This window comes from Salmo salar, chromosome ssa02 (assembly GCF_905237065.1).
Source record: "Salmo salar chromosome ssa02, Ssal_v3.1, whole genome shotgun sequence".
Lineage (NCBI taxonomy): Eukaryota > Metazoa > Chordata > Actinopteri > Salmoniformes > Salmonidae > Salmo > Salmo salar.
Window position 1 is genome coordinate 80,557,488 of NC_059443.1, and position 24,353 is coordinate 80,581,840.

General features: G+C 39.2%; 2 protein-coding genes and 1 long non-coding RNA gene across 4 annotated transcripts in view; all 3 read right to left on the reverse strand.

Moving 5' to 3' along the window:
- The window catches only part of LOC106595126 (uncharacterized), a 28,628-nt gene extending 28,136 nt beyond the window's left edge, over positions 1 to 492 (reverse strand). The window contains exon 1 of the long non-coding RNA XR_006766353.1: positions 56 to 492. This is a non-coding gene — a long non-coding RNA (uncharacterized lncRNA). The remainder of the gene's footprint in view (positions 1 to 55) is intronic.
- Positions 493 to 1,437: 945 nt separating this feature from the next.
- On the reverse strand, positions 1,438 to 7,812 carry LOC106590948 (zinc finger protein 239-like). Of its 2 annotated transcripts, none has more exons than XR_006766182.1 (2): positions 7,083 to 7,812; positions 1,438 to 1,818 (listed from the first exon to the last, which is right to left on the reverse strand). XR_006766182.1 is itself a non-coding variant. In XM_014182125.2 (2 exons), the coding sequence occupies exons 1-2, from the start codon at positions 7,396 to 7,398 to the stop codon at positions 4,384 to 4,386; spliced, it is 1,035 nt and encodes a 344-aa protein (XP_014037600.2). In that variant the 5' UTR covers positions 7,399 to 7,739; the 3' UTR covers positions 4,214 to 4,383. The 2 variants fall into 2 exon arrangements, 1 of the variants encoding a protein (XP_014037600.2); XM_014182125.2 differs by lacking the exon at positions 1,438 to 1,818 and adding an exon at positions 4,214 to 5,102 and having other exon boundaries at positions 7,083 to 7,739.
- Positions 7,813 to 16,396: 8,584 nt separating this feature from the next.
- On the reverse strand, positions 16,397 to 24,046 carry LOC106590947 (zinc finger protein 501). The gene is made up of 2 exons (XM_045713173.1): positions 23,496 to 24,046; positions 16,397 to 17,846 (listed from the first exon to the last, which is right to left on the reverse strand). The coding sequence occupies exons 1-2, from the start codon at positions 23,827 to 23,829 to the stop codon at positions 16,930 to 16,932; spliced, it is 1,251 nt and encodes a 416-aa protein (XP_045569129.1). The 5' UTR covers positions 23,830 to 24,046; the 3' UTR covers positions 16,397 to 16,929.
- Positions 24,047 to 24,353: the final 307 nt, after the last annotated feature.

The window sequence follows — 24,353 nt, forward strand, 5'->3', positions numbered from 1 at the left end:
GCCATTTTGTTGTTGTTTGACAAGGTTTTGCTCCTGTTTTTAAAATAGTACTCACTGGTGTTAATCAGATCTCCAGTCTCGTCCTCTTTCACTCTGGACGCTTCTTCGTTGCCTTTCACTGTGACATCCTCCTCTTCCTCTTCCTCTTTCACGACAACATTAAGCCACATACCCTGTTTCTCAGTCCAGCAGACATCCTCTTCTTTAACCGGCGGGGAGTACCTTGGTGAGCTCATGGTCAGGGATTTTAGCTAACTAGTTAGCATAAGCGACTAGCCTTGTGCTAACTTAACCAGTCACCTAGCTGACTAACAAGGTAAATACGGGGGGGTGAAATGGTTAACTAGTAGATACGACAGACGTGTGTTTAAAACACAATGACTAATATACACCGAAAACGTCTAAAGAGCTCCAATGTTTCGGCTATGTTGGCTAGCAAGATACCTGAGATGGCTGATTAGCTGTTGTTGAAGAAGCGTCCCGTCCACTACATTTAATGCCACGTCACACTGGCAGCATCGCCTGTAAAACACATATCGCCATCTGGCTCACTGGAGTGGGACGGGTAATGCAGTTTAAGGAAATATTTATTTAATTTTTCATGTTGGTCTTTTGACCAATCGCATGTAATATTTTAACATTAGATATTTTTCAGAGCTGATCTGTTAGGTCCCCCAAAAATATCTGAAATGGTCTGCCTTTGTAAACAGCCTACTGCTCCTGCATGGTGTAACAATACATCATGTAGATGTTTATAATATGCAGACTAGGTCTATACTGCTCCTGCATGGTGTAACAATATATCATGTAGATGTATATAATGAACAGACTAGGTCCATACTGCTCCTACATGGTGTAACAATACATCATGTAGGTGTATATATTGAACAGACTAGGTCTATACTTCTACATGGTGTAACAATACATCATGTAGATGTATATAATGAACAGACTAGGTCCATACTGCTCCTACATGGTGTAACAATACATCATGTAGATGTATATAATGAACAGACTAGGTCTATACTGCTCCTACATGGTGTAACAATACATCATGTAGATGTATATAATGAACAGACTAGGTCCATACTGCTCCTACATGGTGTAACAATACATCATGTAGATGTATATAATGAACAGACTAGGTCCATACTGCTCCTACATGGTGTAACAATACATCATGTAGGTGTATATAATGAACAGACTAGGTATATGCTGTTCCTACATTGTGTACCAATACATACAGCTCTGGAAAAAATTAAGAGGCCACTGCAAAATTATCAGTTTCTCTGGTTTTACTATTTATAGGTATGTGTTTGGGTAAAATTAAAATGTTTGTTTTATTCTATAAACTACTGACAACATTTCTCCCAAATTCCAAATAAAAATATTCTCATTTAGAGCATTTATTTGCAGAAAATGACAACTGGTCAAAATAACAAAAAAGATGCAGTGTTGTCAGACCTCGAGTAATGCAAAGAAAATAAGTTCATATTAATTTTTAAACAACACAATACTAATGTTTTCACTTAGGAAGAGTTTGGAAATCAATATTTGGTGGAATAACCCTGATTTTCAATGACATCTTACATGCGTCTTGGCATTCTCTCCACCAGTCTTTCACATTGATGTTGGGTGACTTTATGCCACTCCTGGCGCAAATATTCAAGCAGCTCAGCTTTGTTTGATGGCTTGTGACCATCCATCTTCCTCTTGATCACATTCCAGAGGTTTTCAATGGGGTTCAGGTCTGGAGATTGGGCTGACCCTGACAGGGTCTTGATCTGGTGGTCCTCCATCCACACCTTGATTGTCCTGCTGGAAAAAACAATCCTCATAGTTAGGGAACATTGTCAAAGCAGAAGGAAGCAAGTTCTTCCAGGACAACCTTGTATGTGGCATGATTCATGCGTCCTTCACAAAGACAAATCTGCTCGATTCCAGCCTTGCTGAAGCACCCCCAGATCATCACCGATCCTCCACCAAATTTCACAGTGGGTGCGAGACCTGGAGAGGCCTATAAGCCAGTGTCTCGCAACCACTGTGAAATTTTGTGGAGGATCAGTGATGATCTAGGGGTGCTTCTGCAAGGCTATTGAACTTCAGTTCATGAAAAAAACTACCGGGTTATGTGTTGTGAGGGTAGCCACAATAGTGGAATTTGCGGTTTTCTTTCAAGATAAGAGTTCAGAGTTCTTAGACTCCAACATCCCCATTGCATTGTTTTTCCTATGGAATAGTGTTCAATACACATAGTTGGTTGACTGGTACAATAAATGTGGCTCAATTCACAGTTGTTTCAGAGTCCCGCAATAAGAGCTACGACGCTAATGTTCTCTGGGTGTCACTGAGTAGACTGATACCCCATGTCATTGATCCACAATCCATAGGTAAGGCTGTACAGTGAAATAAGTATGCCCACAATGCAATTCTAAAGTCTAATACATCCAGTGTGATTAAAACAGATTTGTCAAATTAACAAGTTGTCTTTTGTTGACTTCATATAAACAACATTCTAACCTCATTTAGCATGATCTATTCAATTATGGCATAATTCCACTATTTGTATTCATTTGCATCACAGTCAATGACATACTTTTATTTTGAAGGCTAACCGCAAATTCCACTATTGTGGTTAATCCTTATTGTGGCTAGCTTCACATAGATGGGTCCGACCATTAATCAAATAAAAACTGTCTTATAAATTAGGGTAATTTTAGATTATGACACCTAGCTAGATTAGTTAGCTAGCTAACTATAGCTACTGAAACTGATTGTCGTTTTGCTATGTATTTTATGGAACACCGTTTGGGTTTTTGCGTGTCAAAACAAAATACACGCCAAATAACACAATTTGACACGTCAAATAACACAGTTATGTTATAGAATGTTGTGTGTTCTGAATTTGCATGTGCAAGCCAAGCGCCCCCACTACCATCAGTAGCACTGTCAAAGCTGTACAAAAAAATTCTGCAAACACCGTCCACCCACGATGTGTTTACAATACCGCGTTGGTAATAAAGCCTTATCTGTTCACCGCAACTTCTGGGGTAGCTAGCTAGCTTTCGCTTGGTACCTAGCTAGCACCAATACAACCAGCCCGAAACAATGACCAGTAGAAACTGCAGTCATTTTCATTATTCTTAGCAATGATTTAGGAATCCTTGTAAGTATTAGCTAGGTAGCAACTTGTTGTTCGCCTATTGAAATTGAACTTCAGTTAATGAAAATAAATAGCTAGCCAGCTACTTAACCCTGTTGCCCAAAGCTAACGTTATAAGCAGCCAGCTAGCTTCATCTGGCTAGTGAGGCTCGACCGGACCGGGACTGATACCACATGTCATTGATCCACAATCCATAGGTAAGGCTGTACAGTGAAATAAGAATGCCCACAATGCAATTCGAAAGTGTAATACATCCACTAGGATTTCAACAGATTTGTCAAATTAACAAATGATTCCAACCTCATTAGCATGATCTATTCAATTATGGCATAATTCTACTATTTGTATTCATTTGCATCACTGTCAATTACACACTTTTATTTTGAAGGCTAACCGCAAAGTCCACTATTGTGTCTAATCCTTATTGTGGCTAGCTTCACATAGATGGGTGCGACCAACATTAATCAAATAAAAACTGTCTTATAAATTAGGGTTATTTTAGATGATGACACCTAGCTATATAGTTAGCTAGCTAACTATAGCTACTGAAACAGATTGTCGTGTTGCTATGTTTTTGGGGAAGAACACTGTTTGCATCCATGAGCTTGCTAGCTTTTTTTTAATGACCAGCACTGTAGGTGCGCGAGACAACTTTACCAGCATCATAGCATATGAAATACGAGTGATCATGTAATCAATGTGTAATAACTACGGGAAAAAATTATAAATGCGTTAAATTATTATGTGACGTGCAGTCATATTCAGGTTCTGATTGGTCAACAAGCTTATTTGACACGTCAGTGTTTTTTAACACGCAAAGACCAAAACGGCGTTCCACATCCCCAACACACACAGAAAAACACACAGAGCCAGAGTAAAAAAATAAGACTATTTAATCACAGAGAGTGTGTACATAGAATCTACATAAAAACGGACACACTCCATATTAAATTCATATATTGGGATTTTTGAATAGGTTTTCTCCAATTTGATTTCATATGGAAATAAGAGCATAAACAAAACACCAATTTTCAGTAAAAGATGAGACAAGTGTGGGAGCAATGTGTTTGTTACCTCATGAATTGTAACTATGTGAAAAATCAATCTCCACACTGGGAGCATGGGTAAGGCTTCTCCCTGTGTGTGTGTAACCTCGGTCTTTCAGGTGCCTAAACTGGGTAAATATCTGTCTACACTGGGAGCATTCGTAACATTTCTCTCATGTGTGGATTCTTTCATGTGATTTCAGTTGCCTTAACCAGGTAAATTTCATTCCACACTGGGAGCACTGGAAAGGCTTTTCCCCAGTGTGTCTTTGCTCATGAATCTTCAGGAAGCCTGATGAGGTAAAACATTTTCCACACTGGGAGCAGTGATGGGGCTCTTCTTCTTTGCGTGTCCTCTCATGTGATTTCAGGTTACCTAACCGGTTAAAACTCTTTCCACACTGGCAACATTGGAAAGGTTTTTCGCCTGTGTGTATTCGCTCATGTATTTTCAGGCTCCCGAACTGGGTAAAACTCTTTCCACACTGGGAACATTGGTATGGCTTCTCTCCGGTGTGTGTTCTCTCATGCTCTTTCAGTTGCCTTACCCAGCTGAAATGCTTTTCACAATGGAAACAGTGGTAAGGCTTTTCCCCTGTGTGTACTCTTTGATGTTCCTTCAGGTTACTAAACCACTTAAAAGTATTACCACATTGAAGGCATTTGTGAGGCTTATCTCCTGTGTGTATTCTCTCGTGTGATTTCAGGCAACTTAACTGTGAACATCTCTTTCCACACTGGGAGCATTGGTAAGGCTTCTCTCCTGTGTGTATTCTTTCATGCACCTTCAGTGTCCGTAATTGGGTAAAACTCTTTCCACAGTAGGAACAGTGGTGTCGTCTTGCTGGTTCAGACGTCTCTTGCTCTGGTTCTTCTGAGTCTGGTGTCTCTCCTACCAAATTTAACAGTGAGATCAGGGTCGTATTCACTAGAAACTAAAACGAAACAGTGTTCACTAATGAATACGACCCTGAATTAAACCTTCACATGATAAAAACTGTCTTCCTATTAGGTTTAATCCAAATCAGATCCCTCAATAACCTGAGGCCAAGTTCCATATGTGTTTTTCTGGTGCTCATTATGAAAAATGAGTCAGTAGCCAACAATCAGACAATAGAAAGGTGGAGTCAATTAGGCCTATTTCATAGGTTCTCATTGGTCAGCATTTGTCTCCTGTTCTGTCTTTCGATGTCCACAATCCTTAATTAAACATAGTCCTCGATTAACACAGTCCTCGATTAACACAGTCCTCGTCATATTAGCAGCCCAGGCATCTTTAGATCTCTTTCTAAGTTCCTGACGGAGATGTTTAACAATGGTGTTGTCCTGCGAATTGCATTTTGGCAAATGTTTGAAAAGGATGTTTTATTGGCTGCTTCAATACAGGAGTTGCATGTTCTGTTAATATGAATTACCATAATCCTAATCTAAATATGATTTCTGTAATGGTCACATTCATAATTAAGTAGGAAATTGCATGCATTTTGGCCATTACAGAGTAGGAGGGCAAGTCTCAAAAAAGGCTTTTCAGTCGATCATATTTCATGGCTTTTTGAAAGAGCTCACAGAACTTGTTTCTCCACTCACAGCTGTCCCCCAGTGTTAGTTATAACATGGATAGGCATATCGAAGGAAAGGCTTGGCTGAACACAAACCAAAAAATGTAAGATTGTGATTTTCATTATTACTTCAGAGAGGAAAACAACCGTTATGGATGTTACAGACGGACAGACATTCAGATCTTAAATATTTCTTGATTCAAATCTATCATAACACATTTGCTTAGATTTGGAATATTTTAAGTAGATGGGCAAAACAAGTGACCTAAGAGACTGAGCGTCGTCGTCAGTGCCAGGCGGGCCTGATCCAGTGTCTCAGAAACAGCCACCCACCCTCACGCCTAGTGTCTAGGGTTGGAGGCAAAGAAGGGTCTGACCCGGTACTAGATGGGTGTACCTAATAAATTGGCTAATGAGTGTCTCTTAATTGTTAATGTTTTCTCTAAATATTTCTCTCTTTAATATGATCCGATGTATGCTGCAGGTTTTACAAAAACATTTCCTCTCCCAGTCACCCCCTCCTCCCTATCTTTACAAGACTGTAGAACACACAAACAAAACTCAAAACACTCCAATGTGGCCTGTACTGCTTCATTAACATCTTCTTAATTAATACTGGAGGAAAGCTGTGAGTGGAAAAAAAAAACTCTCCGAGCCCTTACTAAAAGCCATGAAATATGATTGACTGAAAATTTTTTTTTTTACTTGGCCTCCTACTATGTAATGTCAAAATTCAGGCAATTTCCTCCCTAAACGTTTCAATTAAAACCTGAACTCCAAAATATAGACCTTAAAAGGGCTGATTTGGGATTTTGCCACTGAGGCTCTTCAGGTACTTTCCCAGAATCAGATGAACTTGTGGATACCATTTGTATGTCTCTGTGTCCTGTATGAAGGAAGTTAGAGGTAGTTTTGCGAGCCAATTGCTAACTAGCGTTAGCACAATGACTGGAAGTCTACAGGTATCTGCTAGCATATACCCATATACTTCCAGTCATTTTGTCAATTTCATGTAACATCCATAAACCTTCCATTCGTTTTATTTATCCAACATGCCAATATTTAGAATTCAGATTTCCCGGATATACACTCTGCCCAAGGAGTACTACAGAAAAACAAATCAAACGTTTAATTTATATTTTGTCTTTCCATTCTGTGAGACATTACAGTTGTGATGTAATGTCCATAACGCTGGAATCGCCCATAACTTTAGTAGAATGACCCTTTAAAATCACATCAGTTCAACATAATATTCAGGGACATCAGTTCAACAACTCGAGTGTGTGCACCTTTTTTTTAAAGACAGTACTCACTGGTGTTAATCAGATCTCCATTCTGTTCTTCTTCCTCCTCCAATGTGACCGTAATCTCCCCCTCCTTCACTCCAAAAACGTCTTCTTCTTCTTTAACCGTGACAGTCGTCTCCTCTTTCACTGTAAAAACTGCACTCTCTTGTTTAACTTCCGCCTCCTCTTTCACTGAAACGTCTTCCTCTTTCACTGTAACAGCCTCGTCCTTTATTTCTTGTTTAACTGTGACAGCCTTTTCCTCCTTCTTTCTCCGTCCAGCAGTCCTCCTCTTTAGCAGGGGGTAGCAGCTTGTTGAACTCATGGTCGGGGATGTTAGCATTAGCGATTAGCCTAGTGCTACCTTAACCAGACAGCTAGCTGACGTACATTTGATATGAACAGGGGTAACTAGTAGATATGGCAGAAGTGTGTTTAAAACAGTGGCTAATAATCTCCGAAAGCGTATAAAGAGCTCACATGTTCCTGCTACATTGGCTAGCAAAGCTACCGAGGTCGCAGTTGTGGTTGTTGAATAAACTTCCCGTCCATTAGATTATACGTCACACAGGCAGCGTTGCCTGAAAGACGCCATTCGCCATCTGCTGACTAGAGTGGGTAACGCAGTTTTGGAAATAAATATGTATTTTTTTTTTTCATTTATTTCATTAAAGAATGTTAAACGAAAACGTACAAACAGAAGCATGTGTTAATCGCTGCAGATCTTCAGTGATGGCTGCCGAGTGGCGCAGCGGTCTAAGGCACTGCATCTCAGAGCTAGAGGCGTCACTACAGACCCTGGTTCGAACCCGGCCTGTATCACAACCGGCCATGATTGGGAGTCTCATAGGGCGGCGCACAATTGGACCAGTGTCGTCCTAGTTAGGGAGTATTTGGCTGGGGTAGACCGTCATTGTAAAACAGTAATTTGTTCTTGACTTGCCTAGCAAAATAAAAAATAAAACCATTATAATAATTTAGAAAATCAGTCACATGGTGTAACAATACATCATGTAGATGTATATAATGAACAGACTAGGTCCATACTGCTCCTGCTCCATGGTGTAACAATACATAGATGTATATAATGAACAGACTGGGTCCATACTGCTCCTACATGGTGTAACAATACAGATATGTTTATAATGAACAGACTAGGTCCATACTGCTCCTACATGGTGTTACAATACATCCAGTGACTTTTTCCACATTTGGTTATGTCACAGGCCTTATTCTAAAATTGATTAAACAATGTTTTCCCCTCATCTACACACAATACCCCATAATGACAAAACGAAAACAGGTTTTTAGAAATGTTTGATTACAGATTTGCACACTCTTGGCATTTTCTCAACCAGCTTCATGAGGTAGTCACCAGGAATACATTTTAATTAACAGGTGTGCCTGTGTCAGACGTCATCAGAGCGCGCAACACGACACTGTACTGTCTACACTCGGTTTGTTGTTTACATTTTAAAAAAATCATTAAATCGATTTTAATCAGAACTAAAGTTTTGTTACTAAGGATTCCACAAGGAGGTTAGCCTTTACGGCTGGGACTGCAAGTTTCTGTTCCTTTTTTTTTGCGTGGGTTCCACGAGTGCTAGCTGGCTGTACTCCAGACATATGTCGTCGTCGTGTGAAAGACTCGTTTTCTTTTCGTAAAACAACTGGTTGCAGTATAGAGCCAATCTGGATACCAAGGAGATCCTGAAGGAAATCGAAGAGTACCAACAGCTTTACGCTATGGAGGAACAACATACTCATTCGTGGAAAGATCCAACCACCTCACAAAATAACTTTAACCCGACAAAAAAAAAGAAAAACTGATTCATCTACAGACACGGACGATTGACTTACCATTGAGGTAGAGGCTAGTGCTCTGGCTGGAATTCATGCAACAATGGAAAAGTTGTGTGAGGAGGTAGTAGGGCTGAGGGGGAGTTTGGAGTTCAGCCAGAGGGAAATGCTCACTCTCCAAAGAGAAAACAAGACACTCACAGCCAAGGTAAAAATACACGATTCCAACATGGATTGTCTACTCAGGGTGATGAAAGGGACGCTACTAGACATACAAAGTCGTAGCACGAGTTAAAATCTATTTTTTGAAATCCGCATTGAAACTTTCTATAGAGACTGTAAACAAGGTGGCTTTCCAACGAGTACACAGACTTGGAGCTCGGCGCGACAAGACCAAGGGTCCCCGACCGATCATCGCAAAATTTGAACACTACCAACAAAAGTTGCTGATCAAAAGCAGAGGAAGGGAGCTTAAAGGGACCGAATTCAGTCTCAATGATCGATTTCCAAAGGAGATAAACGAACGTCGTAAGAGACTGTATCCGGTACAAAGACAACAAAGGAAGGATGGTAGGCGTGCCTTTATCATTGTGGACAAAGTCTTTATAGATGGACAGCTATTCCCGAGACAGCTCCATAACACCGTGGCTGTACTAAATTCTACAGGGACTTCAGGTTACTACAAAAAAAGTATGGGAACTGTTTAAAATATCTGAACATTATTTAGTGGATATGAACACACACGTACTCAACTACATGCTTGCTTACACATATGGACTTATACATACACACACACACCTGATCTCGCTCTCTTCTCTCACTCTCTCTCCTCTTCTCTCCCTCTAACCGTTTTATAATTTAATGTGTTTATTGTTTGTCTCTTTTTTATGTATTTGTCTACAAGTTTATATATGTTTACAACAAGCAAGGGGAAGATATCAAAATAGGGGCATTGGGGAATAACAACATATTGTACGGAATACATTTGTTCTGTAGTGAAGCCGTCTCTAGAGTAATGCAAGGTCTCTTTCATGATCATGTGAAATTGCTATGTCAATTGCTATGGAAATGCTGGGATGTGTTTTTCAATTATGTTAAAGGTAATTATGATGCAACTATGATGGTGATATGATATGGATTACAATTATGAATATTAAGGCTATACGCACTACATGTTACACACATAGACACGCAAACAGTTATTATTTATTTGGACATCACACATTATAGTCTTACTCTTATACAGACATCATACACACTCATTATATCATATCCAATATCATACACATCAACCTACTCAGATTTGTTACACACATCATTTGTTTCAATTTTCTAACATCTGTGGCACTGGCTCACAGGCAAACAGGCAAGGGAATAAAACAAATATTGCTAGAACCTATTTCTTGAATTCTAAATATCAGACATTTGAAAGCTCTAGTTTTGACCGTCATAATACCTCTGATGGCAGTAACTTTACAAGCACTAATTATGGTCAATTTAGCCTGAGAATAGTATCTAGTTATGGTAAGGGGTGAAATAAGTACAGCCAGTTATAATTGTAATGGTTTGGTAGATTATAAAAAAGATGGCTAAAAGAAAATTAATATAACATATACTGTTTACAGGAAACTCACTCTACATCCTTAGATGAAGTTGCGTGGAAAAAGGAATGGGGTGGTGAAATAATTTTCTGTCATGGACAAAGGAACTCAAAGGGTGTGATGATATTAATTAACAAAAATTTCGATCTGAACGTGCAAATAATCAGGAATGATTCACAAGGAAGGTGGATCCTTTTGAATATGAAAGTGGATGAAAAAGAGATTTGGCTTATTAATCTTTATGGTTCAAATCAGGATGATCCACAGTTCTTCGAAAACATTTATACCAATTTATTGAACTTACAGGCAACAAATGATCTAATCATTATGGTAGGAGACTATAACACAGTGTTAAGTACCTCAATGGACCGTAAAGGTAATCACTCTACAAACTATCATCACCGTGCCCTTAAGGAAATCACAAATATTATGGACACATTAGTAATAATGGATATTTGGAGACTATAAAAACCCGACCTAGTGAGATATACATGGAGGAGACTTAATCAAGCTAGTCGTCTTGACTACTTCCTTGTCTCTTTCTCTCTTGCATCAAAGGTTAAAAAAGTTTAATAGGAGACAGAATGCGATCGGATCATCCTCTAATTGGCATTCACATAACTCTTATAGATTTTCCACGTGGACAGGGATATTGGAAATTTTATCAAAGTTTACTGGAGGACAACTTATTTTTAACTAAGACAAAATAATTTCTAACTGAATTTTTCCAGTATAGTATAGGTTTAGCAAATCCCCTTATTGTTTAGGATACCTTTCAATGTACCTTCAGGGGTCATTCAATTCAATAGTCATCAATAATAAAAAAAACTGTTTCTGGCTAAAGAAACAAGACTATCAAGGGAAATCCATGAACTAATAGTACAGGTAGATAGCAATAAAAATGATACTACAGAGATACAAAATAAGTTAGAGGAAAAACAAAAAGAACTTGAGGAACTTATTCAAGAACGATCTAATGTAATCTATTACAAAAATAAAGCAAACTGGATGGAATATGGAGAAAAATGCACAAAATTCTTCATGAATCTCCAATACATGAACGCTAACAAAAAGAATTTGCAAAAACTCGTTACTGAAGACGGAGTCATCTATGATTCTCCGAATGATATTCTAAAAGAGGAAGCAAATTATTTTAGGCAGATGTTCTCTTTTCCTTCTCATCTTCTCCCACTGAATGAAGATTACGGTAAGGAATTCTTTCCAAATAATATAAAAAATGGAAAATTAACAAATGTACAGAAAGATCAGTGCGAAGGCCAAATTACAGAGGAATAACTTTTTGAGGCTATTAAATCCTTTCAGTCTGGAAAAACCCCAGGGTTTGATGGCATACCGGTAGAGGTATATCAAGTATTTTTTGACATACTTAAAGCTCCATTGTTAGATTGTTTTAACTACTATTATAGAAATGGTAGTATGTCAGGTACTCAGCAGGAAGGTCTGATTTCTCTATTATTAAAACAAGACCCAGATGGCGAATATAAAGATCCAGTCCATCTAAAAAACTGGAGGCCTCTTACACTTCAATGTTGTGATGCAAAAATACTAGCAAAATGGATAGCACTCAGAATTGAAAGGGGTTTACCAGGTATTGTTCATCCTGATCAGACAGGTTTTTTACATGGACGATACATTGGAGATAATATACGACAACTGCTAGAAATAATAGAACATCATGAAACATATAAGAAGCCAAGAATGGTATTTATAGCGGATTTTAAAAAGGCATTTGATAAAGTAAGACTGGATTTTATTTATAAATGCCTGGATTTTTTCAATTTCGGTAATTCTCTTATAAAATGGGTAAAAATAATGTATAGCAACTCTAGGTGTAAAATAGTAAATAACGGCTACTTCTCAGAGAGTTTTGAATTGTCAAGGGGAGTTAAACAAGGGTGTCCGCTGTCACCATATCTATTCGTTATGGCCATTGAAATGCTAGCTATTAAAATCAGATCCAATAACAACATTAGAGGATTAGAAATCCAAGGCTTAAAAACAAAGGTGTCCATGTATGCCGATGACTCAAGTTTTATGTTAAGTCTGCAAGCTAGATCCCTGCAATGTCTCATTGAAGATCTAGATAACTTTTCTGTACTCTCAGGACTAAAACCTAGTGTACAAGTGTACAATATTACGTATTGGATCCTTAAAAAATACAACTTTTACATTACCCTGCAGCTTACCTATAAAATGGGCTGATGGTGAAGTAGACATACTCGGTATTCATATCACAAAATATATAAATAAGCTCTCCACAATGAATTTCAATAGAAAACTTTAAAAAATAGACAAGATCCTGCAACCATGGAGAGGTAAATACCTGTCTATTTATGGAAAAATTGCCCTGATTAACTCCTTCGTCATATCTCAGTTTACTCACTTACTTATGGCGCTGCCTACTCCTGATGATACATTTTTCGAATCATATGAGCAAAAAATATTTCGCTTTATCTGGGACGCTAAACCAGACAAAATAAAACGAGCCTATCTATATAATGAATATGAATTGGGTGGGTTGAGATTATTAAATATAAAAGCACTAAACCTCTCTAAAAGCTTCAGTCATTCAAAAGTTTAATTTGAACCCTAAATGGTTCTCAAGTAGATTAATAACAAAAGCTCATCCATTGTTTAAAAGTGGCCTTTTTGCCTTTGTGCAGATTGCCATGTCTCATTTTCGATTAATTGAAAATGATACTTTTTTCAAAGTATCTGTCTTTTTCAAACAAGCATTGCAGAGCTGGCTACAATTTCAATTTCATCCCCCTGAAAAGATAGAACAAATATTATGGCTGAACTCAAATGTGCTGGTTGATTAAAAAAAAACAGTATTTATGGGAAAGATGTTTGAAAAGGGCATTTTGTTCTTAAATTATATTGTAAATTGTAATGGTAGAGTTATGTCCTTCATGGAGTTATCAGAATTGTACGGGAAGGTCTGCTGAATCCAAGAGTACAACCAATTGATTACAGCATTGCCCCAAAAATGGAGGAGGCGGGTGGCAGCAGGAGGGGGTAGGGAACTGGTCTGTCTGCCCAATATAAAGGATCAAAACTGGCGGAGGAATAACAAAAATAGCATAAATAGGAAAGTATACCACTTTCATTTGAGGACCAGAATGTTGACAACTGTGCCATACAGATTGCAAAATAGTTGCGAAGAGATTTTTGATGTACCGATTCCATGGTATGAGTTGATATATAAAACAATGCAAGATTCAAGACTTAGTGCTTTTCAGTTAAATTTATTATTCAGAATTCTTGCCACCAACAAAATGTTGAATATTTGGGGCATAAAATCATCGACGCTCTGCAGATTTTGTTGTGAGGATACAGAATCAATAGACCATTTATTTTGGTATAACCCTCAGGTAGCCTGTTTCTGGTCTCAGGTTTAGGAATGGCTGAAAATGCATAGCATTGATCTAAAATTGACCCTAGAAATAGTACTGTTAGGAGATCTGGAGAGACCGGGTCAGTCAATTTCAAATATACTAATACTCTTAGTAAAAGTATTTATCTTCAACACGCAATCTGTAGATTCTATTCGATTAGATAGATTGAAATTGTACGTTAAACATCATAGCATAGTTGAAAGATATGTGTTGCATAGGAACACGAAGTGGGTGGCCAGCAGAGATAGATGGGATGGGCTGAGGGAAGCTGAGGGTTGGTATGTGGAATTGGAGACAAGTGGGAGTGGAGTTGCTGTGTGTGAGAGAGAATGATGGTCAAAAGATAAAGGGAAAAAAAGTCTAAATAAAACATAATAAAAGTACATTTGAATGACACTAAGTGGCAGTGTTTTTACAACTAATGCCAGTTTGCCTGAGGCTGATGCCGTGCAGGTGTTTGTACACATGCATATACACACACACTCATTCAAATAAACACATACAAGAACACACACATACATGTAATAGTGCCAGACATGCACACAAACATATACAGTAGGCATTGCTGTTATGATTTCAGTTGTCCTTGATGTCCTTTGTTTTAAATTTATTATTTTGTAGATTTTTTTTTGCATTGTTGATTGCTGTTTTCTTCTGTCTTTTCCTTTTTTCTCTTTAGTTCATTCTCTTGGTTGTTGGTGCAATGGGGGGTTCTTGGGGGTGGGGAATGGAATTAATTGTATTATTTATTTTCTTCCGGGGGGGGGGTCTCACTGTAGAGTCCTGCTAGATGAGCTGCTATACCTCACTGAATACTGAATAGTTACGTTTTGCTAATATGGGTCAATGGATAAATATTGATTGATCAATAAACTGTTACAGAAGCAGATTGTAGTCTAATCCACTCAATGAATCTGAATCTCCCTCTCTTACCCAGAATGGCTTATAAAGACATGCTGGCATTTTATACATGTGTACCTACCTGGAAATAACTTTTAAAAGCATGAATAGCTTTTAAAACATATACTTACCTGGAATGGTCCTTTAAAAACCTCAACCAATACTTACTAGTTCTGGAAAGGACCTGACCTGTGCGTAACCTTCTCTGCCCGCTCCTGTTGGACAAATAAAAACAGCTCATTACAATAACAACCACCACTCATCCAACTACTTATTCACAGCCACAAAGCACTACCCCCCCCCCACTGCCCTACTCCTAAACCGGGTTCATATCATGTACCCAATTCTACCACTAAACCCTTACACTAAACCGGGTTCATATCCTGTATCCAACCCTACCTCTAAACCGGGTTCATATCCTGTACCCAACCCTACCCCTAAACCAGGTTCATATCTTGTACCCAATCCTACCCCTAAACCGGGTTCATATCCTGTACCCAACCCTACCACTAAAGCCTTACACTAAACCAGGTTCATATCCTGTACCCAACCTTACCACTAAACCCTGACACTAAACTGGGTTCAAATACTGTACTCAACCCTACCGCTAAACCCTTACACTAAACTGGGTTCATATCCTGTAACCAACCCTACCCCTAAACCGGATTCATATCCTGTAACCGAAAAAAGCTTCTTATGACCTATAAAATGACCGAAAAGAGCTTCTGGACATCAGAACTGGTGATTACTCACCTCAAATTGGAATAAGAGTTCTTCTTCAATGAGTCGGATGGGAGGGAAATACTACTAGACACCCGACCAGGCCCAGATCCCTGTGATTCGCTGGAAAAGGAAACAGAGGTTTCGCGGAAAGAGATCAGGGTGCCTTGTGAGGATCAGGCGATGAGTGGCTAATCTGCTCTTGCCTCCCAGCCTGAGATTTTGAGTAAATATGTTAAAAGACTATTTTGTAACAAGAGTGAGACTAATGGTGACATCAGATGAACAGCTTATGTGTATTGGGGTGAAGGGAAATGACTGTCTGCAATGGTAAACTTGGTGATAGTTGGTTTTAATACGGCCCCGGTACACCAACATCTGTGAAAACTGAGATTTCGAGGCAAAAGATCAGGGTGCCGTGCGAGGATCAGGCAACGAGTGGCTAATATTCATATCCTGTACCCAATCCAACCCCGGGTTCATTTCCTGTACCCAACCCTACCTCCGCTTTATTTGTATTATCTTCTTTACATGTTTCAAAGCAAATAAAGTATATTTTAATTAAGTCAAGCTGAGGACGACAAAAAATTGTGAACTACAATGCCCCTCACCCTTGTCTAACCCCAAACCTGATCCAGAAACAGAGAAGACGGAACACAGTCCCAAAGTTCTTTGTCTCTCAGGAAAATGTATAATTAAAAATACATTTGAGACATATTAAAAAATAAACACAAAGACCGCATGGGGGCTTTAAAGCCACATTCTCTAAGATGCATATCCATCACATATGTAAACAACAGGTCATGCTTAACAACATATATCACTCGATTAACAACATATAGCTCTCCATTAACAACATAGCACTCGATTAAAAAAACCCCCACAAAAAACACAGTCAGAGTAAAAAGAAAAAGACTATTTAATCACAGTGTGTGTGTACATAATCTACATAAAAACTGCTACATACCATATTAATTTCATGTCTCTGGATTTTAAAAAACAAAACAAATGTATTTTTGAGTAGGTTTTCTCCAATTTGATTTCATATGGAAATAAGGGCATTAACAAAATGACAAAACACCAATTTTCAGTCAAAAATATGAGACAAGTGTGGGAGAAATGTGTGCGTTACATCATGAATTGTAAGCATGTGAAATATCACTCTCCGCACTGGGAGCTTGGGTAAGGCTTCTCCCCTGTGTCTGTAACCTCGGTTTTTCAGGTGCCTAAACTGGGTAAATATATTTTTACACTTGGAGCATTCATAACATTTCTCTCGTGTGGATTCTTTCACGTGATTTCAGTTGCCTTAACCAGGTAAATGTCATTCCACACTGGGAGCAGTAGAAAGGCTTTTCCCGTGTGAGTCTTTGCTCATGAATCTTCAGGAACGTGTGAGTCTTTGCTCATGAATCTTCAGGAAGCCTGATGAGGTTAAACTATTTCCACACAGATCAGTGATGTGGCTTTCCTCCTGTGTGTCCACTCATGTGATTTAAGGTTACTTAAGCGGTTAAAACGCTTTCCACACTGGGAACATTGGTAGGGCTTCTCTCCGGTGTGTGTTCTCTCATGCTCTTTCAGTTGCCTTAACGTGCTGAAATTCTTTTCACAATGGAAACAGTGGTAAGGCTTTTCCCCTCTGTGTACTCTTTCATGTTCCTTCAGGTTACTTAGCCGCTTAAAAGTATTACCACATAGAGGGCATTTGTGAGGCTTATCTCCTGTGTGTATTATCTCATGTGATTTCAGGCAACTTAACCGTTTACATCTCTTTCCACACTGGGAGCACTGGTAAGGCTTTTCTCCTGTGTGTATTCTATTATGTATCTTCAAGCTCCCTAGCTGGGTAAAACTCTTTCCACACTGGGAACATTGGTAGGGCTTCTCTCCGGTGTGTGTTCTCTCATGCGCTTTCAGTTGCCTTGACCAGCTAAAACTCTCTTCACAATGGAAACAGTGGTAAGGCTTTTCGCCTGTGTGTACTCTTTGATGGTCCTTCAGGTTACTTAGCCGCTTAAAAGTATTACCACATAGAGGGCATTTGTGAGGCTTATCTCCTGTGTGTATTATCTCATGTGATTTCAGGCAACTTAACTGTGAAAATCTCTTTCCACACTGGGAGCATTGGTAAGGCTTCTCTCCTGTGTGTATTCTATTATGTATTTTCATGCTCTCTAACAGGGCAAAACTCTTTCCACATTGGGAACATTGGTAGGGCCTCTCTCCAGTGTGTATTCTTTCATGCACCTTCAGTGTCCGTAATTGGGTAAAACTTTTTCCACACTGGGAGCAGTGGTGTCGTCTTGCTGGTTCAGACGTCTCTGGTTCCTCTGAGTCTGGTCTCTCTCCTGCCAAAGACAGAGTGTTTATTTTAATAGAGAGATCAGGGTCGTATTCACTAGAAACTAAACGCAAGCAAACAGGCCGAAATGGGGAGGGACAACTAGCGGAACTTGTCCAATAAAAAAACGCTTGTTTCTGCTTTCCATTGCAAAACATTTTGCTACAGTGTGCACAAATGAATACGGCCCTGAATGAAACCTCCACATGATAAAACTGTATTCCTGTGAGGTTGAATATTAGATCCCTCAATAACCTGAGGCCAAGTTAATCACTAGGACAAAGACAAGCAGTATAACAGCTGGAAACCAAGTCTCATCTAGAAAAGTAACCCGCCCCCCACACTCTTTGTAGCTTTAACTTACGGTATAGGGGGCAGTATTTTCATTTTCGGATGAAAAGCGTGCCCAGAGTAAACTGCCTAATACTCTAGCCCAGAGTCAAATATTGGCATATTATTATTATTGGATAGAAAACACTGAAGTTTCTAAAACTGTTTGAATGATGTCTGTGAGTATAACAGAACTCATACGGCAGGCAAAAACCTGAGAAAAATCCAACCAGGAAGTGGGAAATCTGAGAATTGTAGTTCTTCATTTGAATCCCTATCGAAACTACAGTGTCTGTGGGGTCACGTTGCACTTCCTAAGGCTTCCAACAGCCTTTAGAAACGTGTTTCATCCTTCTCCTGTTACTGGGCAGAAAATAGGAGCTCAGTCAATGAGTGGACTGCCTGAGGACAAAGGACTTGGTGATGCACGAGCCCGCCAGCGCGCCCCTCCTTTTTCCTCTGTAATGAATACGCCATTGTCCGGTTGGAATATTATGGACGTTTTATGTTAAAAAGACCCTAAGGATTGATTGTAAACAACGTTTGACATGTTTCTACGAACAGTAATGGAACATTTTACTTTTCGTGTCTGGATTTACGCTCGCGCGTTATGCCTTTGGATAGTGATCTGAACGCACGAACAAAAAGGAGGTATTTGGACATAAATATGGAGTTTATTGAACAAAAAGAACATTTCTTGTGGAAGTAGGAGTCCTGGGAGTGCATTCTGACGAAGATCAGCAAAGGTAAGAGACCATTTATAATACTAATTCTGAGTTTAGTTGACCCCAGAACTTGGCGGGTATCTGTATAGCTTGCTTTGATGGTTGAGCTATGTACTATATTGAATATTGAACAATGTGCTTTCTCCGTAAAGCTATTTTAAAATCTGACACAGCGGTTGCATTAAGGAGAAGTATATCTATAATTCTTTCAATGACTGTTGTAAATTTTATCAACGTTTATGATGAGTATTTTTGTAAATTGATGTGCACATTCACCGGACGTTTTGGTGGGAATACATTTTCTGAACATCACGCGCCAATGTAAAATGGGATTTTTGGATATAAATATGAACTTTATCGAGCAAAACATACATGTATTGTGTAACATGAAGTCCTATGAGTGCCATCTGATGAAGATTATCATAGGTTAGTGAATATTTTAGCTGTATTTTTGTTTTTTGTGATGCATGTCCTTGCTTGGAAAATGGCTGTGTGGTTTTTCTTGTTAAGTTTATGTCCTAACATAATCAAATTTTATGCTTTCGCCGTAAAGCCTTTTTGAAATCGGACAATGTGGTTAGATTAACCTCTATGGGCTAGGTGGGACGCTAGCGTGCCACCCGTGGTGCACTCCATCAACAGCAGGTGCATTTCAAGAGCGGCAAATTTGAATCCAAATAAATGTCAAAATTCAAATTTTTCAAACATACAACTATTTTACACCCTTTGAAAGATAAACATCTCCTTAATCTAACCACGTTTTACGATTTCAAAAAGGTTTTACGGCGAAAGCATAAATTTAGAGTATGTTAGGACAGTACATTTACAAGAGTTGTGTGTAATGTTTTGTCGATTCAAAGACAGGGTCACCAAAACCATAAAACCAGCTAAAATGATGCACTAACCTTTTACAATCTCCATCAGATGACACTCCTAGGACATTATGTTAGACAATGCATGCATTTTTAGTTCTATCAAGTTCATATTTATATCCAAAAACAGCGTTTTACTATGGCATTGATGTTGAGGAAATCGTTTCCCTCCAATAACCGGCAGTCAAGTCAGCGTCACAAATTAAATAATTAAAATTAGAAAACATTGGTAAAATATTATATTGTCATTTAAAGAATTATAGATTTACATCTCTTGAACGCAATCAACTTGCCAGATTTAAAAATAACCTTACTGGGAAATCACACTTTGCAATAATCTGAGCACTGCGCCCAGAAAAATACGCGTTGCGATACAGACTAGACGTCATGTTGGGGAGATCTAAAATACTATGTAAATAATCCATTACCTTTGATTCTCTTCATCAGATGTCACTTCCAGGTATCACAGGTCCATAACGAATGTAGTTTTGTTCAAAAAAGCTCATCATTTATGTCCAAAAATCTCCGTCTTGTTAGCACATGATCTAAGCCAGCCGGACTTCTCGTCATGAACGAGGGGAAAAAATATATTTACGTTCGTTCAAACATGTCAAACGTTGTATAGCATAAATCATTAGGGCCTTTTTTTAACCAGAACATGAATAATATTCAAGGTGGACGAATGCATACTCCCATGGAACGAGGGTACCCAACATGAACTCGCGCGCCAGGTGTCTAATGGGACATCATCGTTCCATGGCTCTTGTTCGGTCAGATCTCCCTCCAGAAGACTCAAAACACTTTGTAAAGGCTGGTGACATCTAGTGGAAGCAATAGGAAGTGCCAAAATATTCCTCAGCCCCTGTGTTTTTCAATGGGATAGGTTTAAAGGTAATACAACACATCAGGTATCCACTTCCTGTCAGAAAATGTCTCAGGGTTTTGCCTGCCAAATGAGTTCTGTTATACTCACAGACACCATTCAAACAGTTTTAGAAACTTTAGAGTGTTTTCTATCCATATATAATAAGTATATGCATATTCTAGTTACTGGGTAGGATTAGTAACCAGATTAAATCGGGTACATTTTTTTTATCCAGACGTGCAAATGCTGCCCCCTAGCCCTAACAGGCTAAGTGCATAGCCAACGGTAGTCAGGCTTGCAATGTGAGCTGGAGGCAGTATGCATTTTGAAAACATATACCTAATTGTTTGAAACCAAACTTTTTACTTCATATTATGAAGGCTGTCTTACTTTGCTTCAAATTAGCCGAGCCAAAATCCGACAATAGATACCTGGGGTCAATTAGGCCTATTTTATTGGTTCTCATTGGTCAGCATTTGTCTCCTGTTCTCCTGTCTTTCATTGTCCAGAAGCCAAAGGCACAATCCTAGTCATATTAGCAACCCATGCATCTTTAGAATTCCCTCTCTTTCTAAGATCCTGACGGAGATTAAAAAAATATCTGTCACATTTAGAACCGCTAGCATCAAGTGAGCTGTTTAAAATTGTGTTTTTCCGCTAATTGCATTTTGGCAAATGTTTGAAAATATCCTTTTATTGGCTGCTTCATTACAGGAGTTGCATGTTCTGTTAATATGAATTACCATAATCCTAATCTAAATATGATTTCTGTCATTCTGAGCATCGTGGGTGGATGCTCTAATTGGTTACACCACCCAATGCATATGGGTCAGCAAAATTTCTCAAATGACCAGTAAGTTAAAAATATTCACGGTCACGTTGTCCGGCGCCACATTTTCCTAACTGAAACAATGCCACGTTCACAATTATCCTTAAGGTATATATATTGGAATTCAGGGTTCATTTTAAAAGTTTAAGTCGGAAATTACATGTATTTTGGCCATTACAGAGTAGGAGGGAAAGTCTCAAAAAAGGCTTTTCAGTCGATCATATTTCATGTCTATTTGAAAGAGCTCACAGAACTTGTTTCTCCACTCACAGCTGTCCCCCAGTGTTAGTTATAACATGGATAGGCATATCGAAGGAAAGGCTTGGTTGAACACAAAAACTATACATTTTTTAAGATTGTGATACCATTATTAATTCAAAGAGGAAAACAATCGTTATGGACGCTACGCCCTTCGTTATGGACGCTACGCCCTTCGTTATGGACGCTACGCCCTTCGTTATGGACGTTCAGATCTTAAATATTTCTTGATTAAAATCTATCATAACACATTTGTTTACATTTGGAATGTTAAGTAGTAGTACCATAGGTTTGCATAATTACAGGTAGGGCTGGGCTATATGGCCTAAAAAATCACATTAAAAAAACATTTAACTTATGGGTGTTTTATTATATCCAGTTTATTAGGTACACCACCTTGTTCACGAAAATGAATCGCTCCTACAGACAGTGTGTCACGTGGCTTGCGATATAAAGCAGGCAGACAGGCATCGATGAATTCAGTTATTGTTCGATTGAACGTTAGGATGGGATAACGAATGACCTAAGAGACTGAGCGTGGTATGGTCGTCAGTGCCAGGCGGGCCGGATCCAGTGTATCAGAAACAGCCGCCCTCCTGGGTTTTTCACGCATGACAGTATCTAGGGTTTACAATAGAATGGTGTGACAAACAAAAACAAAATCCAGTCAGTGGCAGTCCTTTGTGGGCGAAAAGAGCTTGTTGATGAGGTCAAAGGGCGGCAGGTAGCCTAGTGGTTAGAGGGTTGGACTAGTAACCCAGGTGTAAGTGGGCGGCAGGTAGCCTAGTGGTTAGAGCGTTGGACTAGTAACCCAGGTGTAAGATGGCGGCAGGTAGCCTAGTGGTTAGAGCGTTGGACTAGTAACCGAAAGGTTGGAAGATCGAATCCCAGAGGCGACAAGGTAAAAATCTGTCATTCTGCCCCTGAACAAGGCAGTTAACCTACTGTTCCCCGGTAGGCCGTCATTGTAAATAAGAGTTTGTCCTTAACTGACTTGCCTCGTTGATGAGGTCAAAGGAGAACGGCAAGAATCGTGCAAGTTAATAGGCGGGCGACAAAGAACGGCATCTCAGGATGCACAACTGGTCAATCCTTGTCATGGATAGACTATTGCAGCAGACAATCACACTAGGTTCCATTCCTATCAGCTAAAAACAAGAAGAAACGGCTAGCAATCTGCTTTAATAAGCCCAGACACTGCGCAACAATTCTAAATGCAATCACATATAAAATAATAATAATAATAAAAAAGATCTTCAATTTGTTTTTCTCAGCTGGTAATTTGAAGCGCACTTCCCATTCGCCATTTAAGTGCATAGGCAGACTTGCAATGTGAGTTGGAGGCAGTATGCATTTTGAAAACATATACTTAATTGTTTGAAACCCGAACTTTTTACTTCATATTATGAAGGCCGTCTTTGCTTCAAATTAGCCGAGCCAAAATCCGACAATAGACCCGTGGGGTCAATTAGGCCTATTTTATTGGTTCTCGTAGACTTCCGGTCATTTTATTCCTGGTAAGCAACTTCCTTCAAACTACTCGCAGAGACATACAAATTATAGCAACGAGTTCATCTGACTCTGGGAAAGTAGATAAAGGGCCTCATTGCCAAAAGCAGTGATTTTGCGTGCAAATGTAATGTCCATAACGCTGGAATTGCCCATAACTTCAGGAGAATGACCCTTTAAAATATCATCAGTTCAACAGAAAGAGATATTCAGGGACATCAGTTCAACAACTGGAGTGTGTACACCTTTTTTTAAAGACAGTACTTACTGGTGTTAATCAGATCTCCATTCTGCTCTTCTTCCTCCTCCAATGTGACAGTAATCTCCCCCTCCTCCACTCCGAAAACGTCTTCCTCCTCTTTCACCGTGACAGTCGTCTCCTCTTTCACTGTAAAAACTGCACCCTCTTGTTTATCTTCCCCCTCTTTCACTGAAACATCTTCCTCTTTCACTGTAACAGCCTCGTCCTTTATTTCTTGTTTAACTGTGACAGCCTCCTCTTCCTTCTCCTCTTTCACGAGAGCAATTCTCTCCGTCCAGCAGTCCTCCTCTTCAGCAGAGGGGTGGTAGCTTTTTGAAGTCATTGTCGGGGATGTTAGCATTAGCGACTAACCTAAAGCTACTGCTACCTTAACCAGACAGCTAGCTGACTAACACCAATATAAATGTGCTATTAAAAGGGGTAACTAGTAGGTACGACAGAAGTGTGTTTAAAACAGTGGCTAATAATCACCGAAAGCGTATAAAGAGCTTACATGTTCCTGCTACATTGGCTAGCAAAGCTACCGAGGTCGCAGTTGTGGTTGTTGAATAAACTTCCCGTCCATTAGATTAGACGTCACAATGGCAGCATTGCCTGAAATACGTCATTCGCTATCTGCTGACTAGAATGGGTAACGCGGTTTAGGAAAATACGATACAATTTTGGTCTGAAAATAAAATGCATTTGTCATTTATTTAATTAAAGAGTAATGTTAAATGGAAACGTACAAACAGAAGCATGTGTTAATAGGTGCATATATTGAGTGAGGGCTCCCGAGTGCCAGAGGCGTCTCTAGTTCCTGGTTCGATCCCTGGCTGTATCACAACCGGCCATGATCAGGAGTCCCATAGGGCGGCGCACGAT

Excerpts from the sequence above, each read along its gene's own strand:
- LOC106590948 (XM_014182125.2), bottom strand. The coding sequence starts at position 7,398 with ATGCTAACATCCCCGACCATGAGTTCAACAAGCTGCTACCCCCTGCTA. Across the intron at positions 5,103-7,082 it reads TGGAGATCTGATTAACACCA|GAGAGACACCAGACTCAGAA; the intron begins GTGAGTACTGTC and ends TAAATTTGGTAG.
- LOC106590947 (XM_045713173.1), bottom strand. The coding sequence starts at position 23,829 with ATGCTAACATCCCCGACAATGACTTCAAAAAGCTACCACCCCTCTGCT. Across the intron at positions 17,847-23,495 it reads TGGAGATCTGATTAACACCA|GAGAGAGACCAGACTCAGAG; the intron begins GTAAGTACTGTC and ends TGTCTTTGGCAG.